The 7237-nt window shown below is 32.4% G+C and overlaps 1 protein-coding gene across 1 annotated transcript in view; it reads left to right on the plus strand.

Annotated features, from left to right (window-relative positions):
• Window positions 1-7237, plus strand: part of LOC111366644 (serine/threonine protein phosphatase 2A 55 kDa regulatory subunit B beta isoform-like) — a 15800-nt gene that overhangs the window by 334 nt on the left and 8229 nt on the right. The window contains exons 2-4 of the mRNA XM_022987356.1: window positions 4713-5034; window positions 5087-5276; window positions 5339-5404. Of these exons, the coding sequence (XP_022843124.1) occupies window positions 4713-5034; window positions 5087-5276; window positions 5339-5404 (578 nt within the window). The remainder of the gene's footprint in view (window positions 1-4712; window positions 5035-5086; window positions 5277-5338; window positions 5405-7237) is intronic.

Below are 7237 nucleotides of genomic sequence, written 5' to 3' on the forward strand. Positions count from 1 at the left end.
TTTAAAAGACAAATTAAATTTCAATTTTGTAATATTTACCAAAAATTAATATTTTCAATTCATCCCCAAATCTTTTCCTATTTCTGTATCCAATGGACTGTCACTAGTGATCCGGACTGGTCCCCAAGACCAAGAGTCTTAAATCAAACAATTTTGATTCGGGCTGTTCACCAGAATAGACCACTTATGTAATTCACAGGCCATACAGTGCTTCCCTTTTTTGCATAAGGATCAAATAGACTCACTGACACAGATTGACCCTAAGTGTCTCAATCAGCAATTCTTCGTTTACGAAAAGAAACCCCTTGTATTTTGCCTAGGCAAATTTATATCAACATCATGTGTGATAAAAAAGATTTGTAGTAGTTTTTTCATTTAAAGTATTTAAATAAGAGCAGTGCTATGTAGCACTGTTTGTGTGACGGTGACGTAATTTGCTTACAATTGGTTAAAAAAATATTAATTACTAATTGTCGATTGTAGACTTTAGGGTCGCATAGATTGATTCTATATATAATTATTTTTCAAAAAATATTTCTTGTTCTCAATCATGAGTAGTCTCTATAGGGTTTAGAGTTCAAAACTACGAAAGTTAAAAATAATAAAGTAAATTGAAATCATAATCAAGTCAACCAAATACAAAGATCCATGATGAATACATACTTTCCCGAATAGTCCAATCAAATACGCTCTACATTCTAACTATCTCGTGCAACATAGGACATCACGTTTGGATGATCCTAAAATATTACATATAAGTAAACTTACTTGCAACTTTTTGAAAAATGAAATTAAAATATATCTTGAGTCTATGAGCTTGCTTCATTTGTTTTAGGGCTTCTTCGGAATGAAATAACCCAAATCTTTGATATTTGAGCAAGAACCATGAGGCAATTTAGCAAAAGTTTTTTGGTACAAAAGAGCATAAGAAAAATAAGCAAAATTATGGTTTAAGGTTTAATTATCAATAAAAGTTTTCTTCAAAATCAGTTGTCAATTATACATAGAATATATTTTAAAATTTTTAAAATTATATTATAAAATATATAGACTTAGAAGGTAATCTCATATCTAAATTTTAACAATCATTTTTAACGGATTTCAAAATCATAAAATCTGGATAGAGAAAATTACATTAATAATCAGATTCGATGATATAATTCTCATGTAATAAATGAAACATTAGCGTTAGAANCCCCCCCCCCCCCCCAAAAAAAAAAAAAAAAAAAAGCATTTGATTAACAAGTTCTAGATACCAGGCACACCTTGACTAAGGATAATCAAGTTAATTTCTTGAGTAAATCACTTATTGTCTCGATTTGTTTTAAGTTCATATTTTGATGAAAATAATATTTTAGTCGATTATGATAAAAGTTCACGAAATATAAGATCAAAAAATTGATAAAGCATTGAGTTAATATGTATATTATGAACTCTTCATGAAAGTCATTATGTCTTCGTCGAAAATATTATATTTCATTGTAAAAATTCCAAAGCAATTATTACTTTGCTGGTAATATTATATGTTTCTTCATCTAAACTCAAGATTCCAAAGCTATTGAACGCATGGTTCAACAGAAATCTAATAATGACCAAACTGAAAATTCAATTTCAACCCATGATTAAGTAATGAAAAAAAGACCAAAACACGAGCTTAATCTGGTAGATTAGATTGGGTTAAACATGAAAAGTGTAATTTATTTATTTATTTTTTTAATTTCTCAATTTCTTCCGTTAAAAAGATTGGTCCGATTCGACTCTTACGAGATTGACATGAATAAAGGGTTTAATAATCATGCGTATGAACATTTAAAACGTATAATTTTTTTTGCATGTATACAGTCGTTAATGTTAAGGGTTACAAAATCGAACTAGCAGTTAAAAAATTAAATAAATACATTCTCAATTTTAAAAAATGAATTGTAAAAGTCAATTCGACATGTATAGTCTGTTCTATGATTCTTGATGGATTTAAACTTCAAATTTTTTACACACCACACCATTGAATCGAGTTTCGAACTGAATCTCAATTTCTAAACTTAAAAAGATTGGTCCGATTCGGCTCTTATTAGATTGACATGAATAAAGGGTTTAATAATCATGCGTATGAACATTTAAAACGTAATATTAGAGAACCAATAACGTGAGGGATAAATTACAAAAATATCCTAATTACGAAACGAAACAACTGTTTTTCTTAAAAATGTTGGCAATTATCGAACAGTGCTAAAACTTGTTACAAATTCCCAAGTAAATCATATTCTTTTCCCTCAAAACCCGCATGAAAAGTTCTGAAAAGAGCTTCACCTCACTCACGTTTAAGTTTCGTTCAATCCTTAACCCCCACAACACAACAATTTGACCAAGGGCACTTTTGTCATTTCATCTCATGTCACTCTTTCATGCTACACTCTACTAAAAATCTAGGACGTGTTTGGCGGGTGAAGTATAAAATGGGAGGAAATTATTTTGTTTACAAACTAATATAATAGTCACTTGAAAATTTTTGAAAATTTCTAAAATTGTTGAACCATAATCTTGGTGTTATTTGGTAACCTTGATTTATTAGGACATGTTTATATTTATATGCGATTGTCTAGTATAATAGATAAATGTTAATTTTATTTATTTATTTATTTTTGTACACTAGTCGATCCAAGTATTCACTTAAAAAAGATAAATGATCAAGGGTATTAAAGTTGAATCAAGGTAGAATCGTTAATAAAAAAAGTTAGATATATAAATTTAAAAAAATAAAATAAAATTAGGAAGGTGATCTGGCCACTATGTAATTCTTTAAACGATTTAAATTTTTTTGGATGTTATCCTATAATCAGGCTGAATCTCGATTTTATAGTTGGCTCATGAGTCCATATACATTTTTTATTTTTTATTTTAAAGCAAAAATTTCGTAAATTTATGAAATAATTTTAAATATGATATAAAAACCTCTTAGACATAAGATAAGACAAACATTTTTATACAAAACATTAAATACGACATAAAAAACACACAAGACGTTTCGTGAAGCCCATGAGCCTAGGACTCTAAGCTCATTTCAGCTCACCAAGTGGAAAGTCGAGCTCGACTCGATCTAGCCCAAACTTGACCCGACCCTAAGAATGTTTAAAGGTGGGCCTAAGTAGTTCGCGGTCATTATTACGCCTGTGCTGGTTTTAGTAGCACTAATTAATGCTAATTATTCCTACGATTTTATGGTAAAAATGATAAATGCAATCTAATTTGGACTTTGCTCTTGATAAAGCAAGCATTTATGACGTGGAATTGATTATCGTTTGGGCCATTGTTATCTCTACCGATTTTTGGAGGAACTGATTAATGCAATTTAATTTTGACGTTGCTACAATCCTTATTTTTTTATCATTTTGGCATGATTAAATACTCTCATCTTGCTAGGTAAGAAGGAGAAAATGCCCCTCGGAGTATAACTTAGTGGTGCAAAGGATAGGAGTGAGGTACCTTCAGCCTTGCTGGCAGCCGCAATATGAGGGTTCGATTCCTGATATATGAAATTGAATTCTTTGTGGGCACTAGTGTACGGGCAATCTTTTGTTCTCTAACCCGTTAGACACATCCCGCGATTTACTTCCCTCACGATACTCCAGAGGCGGGTGGTGGGGACCCTTAATGTTAGGGTTCAACCTTTAGGTAAGGAGGAGATATTACTTGAAAATAACTTAAGCACTTCAAAATGTATATTATTAGTAGTGAATATTTCCTTCATCATCCTATGCCAAACACACCTTTACAAACACGTTATTTAAATTTGTTTGGTAGAAATTAAAATTAAATTTTAATAAAAGTTAATTAAATATGTAATTTGAAAAGTTGTGAAATTCATAAATTATGTGATTAAAGTGAATTGTTGACTTTGAAATTTAGGCAAAGTATGATAATGTAGGATGCAAAACGGGTGAGGTTAGTGGGTCCCTATATAATATATGATAAATAGAGGTTAGTAATATTATTGATAAAGCTTTTAGACAGAGAACGAAAGAAAGAAAGAAAACAGTGAGTGAAAAATAAGAGCTGTTTGATACAATGAAAATTCCCGTTTGACCAAGGGCACTTTTGTCATTTCATCTCATGTCGCTCTTTCCACGCTACACTCTACCAAAAATCTAGGACGTGTTTGGCGGGTGAAGTATAGAATGGGGGGAAATTATTTTGTTTACAAACTAATATAGTAGTCACTTGAAGATTTTTGAAAATTTCTAAAATTGTTGAACCATAATCTTGGTGTTATTTGGTAACTTTGATTTATTAGGACATGTTTATATTTATACGCGATTGTATAGTATAATAGATAAATGTTAATTTTATTTATTTATTTATCTTTGTACACTAGTCGATTCAAGTATTCACTTAAAAAAGATAAATGATCAAGGGTATTAAAGTTGAATCAAGGTAGAATCGTTAGTAAAAAAAGTTAGATATATAAATTTAAAATAAAAATAAAAATTAGAAAGGTGATCTGGCCATTATGTAATTATTTAAACGATTTAAATTTTGGAAAAATTACATGGTATCAGATACTTAAAGACCACAATTCAAAAGCCAGGGACCAAGTTTCATTGTACAAAAATCAGGTTTTGACATATAATATAAACCCTAATTTTATTTCCACCCACTTTTATTTCATTCTCACACTCGCACTCTCACTCTTCCTTTCCATCTTCATCCTCTGTCAGATGATGCCGTCGCCGCCGTTGGAGCATCCGTCGCCGGAGATCAACCTCATTTCACTTCGCCGTTGTCAGCACGTTGTGAAGAGATCGGAGTCTGCGACGAAGGCTTCGATCTGAAATTCCTCCGATTAGTGTTGTTTCTCCAACGATTTGGTGTGGCCGATGGTTTACGAGGTAGATGTGCTATGAACAATTCTCCGACGATTTGCTGCGAACATCACTGCTTGCGGCTCTGCTTGATTTTTTCCATGGTTTTGATTGTTGATGGATTTGACGGGTGGTGGTGTGTGCGCCTGTGCGGTGGTGTTGCTGATGGTATTGTTAGGTAATGAGTGGTTGAATTTTTTTCGATTTGTGTTCTACCAGTTCGTGTGCAGTGGCTTTGGTGGTGGTGGTGGCCCTGACATTAGCTGTGTACGATGGTGGTGGTGGTTGTTGGCAGTGGTGATTTTGGGTGGAAACGGTGGTGAGATTGTGCATAGGTATTGTTATTGTATTTGGTGGTGGCGGTTATTGTGGTTTTTGACGGCGGTGGAGGTGGTGGTTGATGGTTGGAGAGCTGGTAAAGTTGATTGCCCAGGTTCTTGTTAGCAATTGATTGGATTTGGTGGTGAAAATTTTGGCAGTAGCCTGGTAGTGGCGATGGTGATCATAGTGATGGAGTGAGAGTGGTGGTGACAGTAGAGGTGGTGGTGGTATGTGACCCACTGTTTGACTTGTGACCAATGTGACCTTAAAATTTGATAATTGTGACGAACAAATTCGAAAATACGTGACTAATAGATAATTTGTGACCTATAATTTTTTAATCTGCGACCAATGATGAAAACTATGACCTATAAAATTTTTGATTTACAATTTCGAAATAATCTGTGACCAACAAAATTTTTGATTTGTGACCACGAGGAAATCTGTGACCAATAAAATTTTGATTTGTGACCAAGAAAAAATTTGTGACCTATAATTAGAGATTTGTGACCATAATTGTGTAACCGTGACTTTTATTATATTTAAATTTAAATATTTTTAATTAATTACATAAAAACGTGATTTTTGCATAATTAAACGTAACTTCTTTAATTTTGAAGTGTGCACACTTAAAACATGGTTTGTGAATTATTCCCTCAAAATTTTTTGGATGATATCCTATAATCAGGCTGAATCTCGATTTTATAGTTGGCTCATGAGTCCATATACTTTTTTTTTTAAAGCAAAAAATTCATAAATTTATGAAATAATTTTAAATATGATATAAAAACCTCTTAGACATAAGATAAGACAAACATTTTTATACAAAACATTAAATACGACATAAAAAAACACACAAGACGTTCCTGAAGCCTAAGAGCCCAGGGCTCTAAGCTCATTTCAGCTTGCCAAGTTGAAAGTCGAGCTCGACTCGATCTAGCCCAATCTTGACCCAACGCTAAGAACGTTTAAAGGTGGGCCTAAGTAGTTCGCGGTCATTATTACGCCTACGCTGGTTTTGATAGCACTAATTAATGCTAATTATTCCTATGATTTTATGGTAAAAATGATAAATGCAATCTAATTTGGACTTTGTTATTGATAAAGCAAGTATTTATGACGTGGAATTGATTATTGTTTAGACCATTGTTATCTCCACCGATTTCTGGAGGAACTGATTAATGCAATTTAATTTTGACGTTACTACAACTCTTAATTTTTTTTTTTAATCATTTTGGCATGATTAAATACTCTCATCTTGCTAGGTAAGGAGGAGAAAATGCCCCCCTCCCGAGGTATAATTTAGTGGTGCAAATGACAGGAATGAAGTACTCACAACCTTACTAGCAACCGCAGTGTAAGGGTTTGATTCCTAAGATATGAAATTAGATTCTTTGTGGGCACCAGTGTACGGGTAAACTCTTATTCCCTGACTAGTTGAGACACATCTTTCGATTTACCTCCCTCACAATATTCCAGAAGCGGGACGGTGGGAACCCTTAAGGTTGGGATTCAACCTAAGGAGAAATTACTTGAAAATAACTTAAGCACTTCAAAATGTATATTGCTAGTAGTGAATATTTCCTTCATCATCCTATGCCAAACACACCTTTACAAACACGTTATTTAAGTCTATTTGGTAAAAATTAAAATTAGATTTTAATAAAAGTTAATTAAATATGTAATTAAAAAGTTGTGAAATTCATAAATTTTGTGATTAAAGTGAGTTGTTACTTTGAAATTTAGGCAAAGTATGATAATGTAGAATGCAAAACGGGTGAGGTTAGTGGGTCCCTATATAATATATGATAAATAGAGGTTAGTAATATTATTGATAAAGCTTTTAGACAGAGAACGAAAGAAAGAAAGAAAACAGTGAGTGAAAAATAAGAGCGGTTTGATACAGTGAAAATTCCCGTTTTTTTCCCCAATCTTATATATAATACGTGTATATATAGAGAGAGAACGCATGAATCGTCATTTGTACTAATCGAGATGTTGTGTATGTGTACAAACTCAGAAATGGTTGAATCTGACTCCAATATTTTTCAAGAAGCTGC

The sequence above is a fragment of the Olea europaea genome, chromosome 18 (genome assembly GCF_002742605.1).
Source record: "Olea europaea var. sylvestris chromosome 18, O_europaea_v1, whole genome shotgun sequence".
NCBI classification, from domain to species: domain Eukaryota; kingdom Viridiplantae; phylum Streptophyta; class Magnoliopsida; order Lamiales; family Oleaceae; genus Olea; species Olea europaea.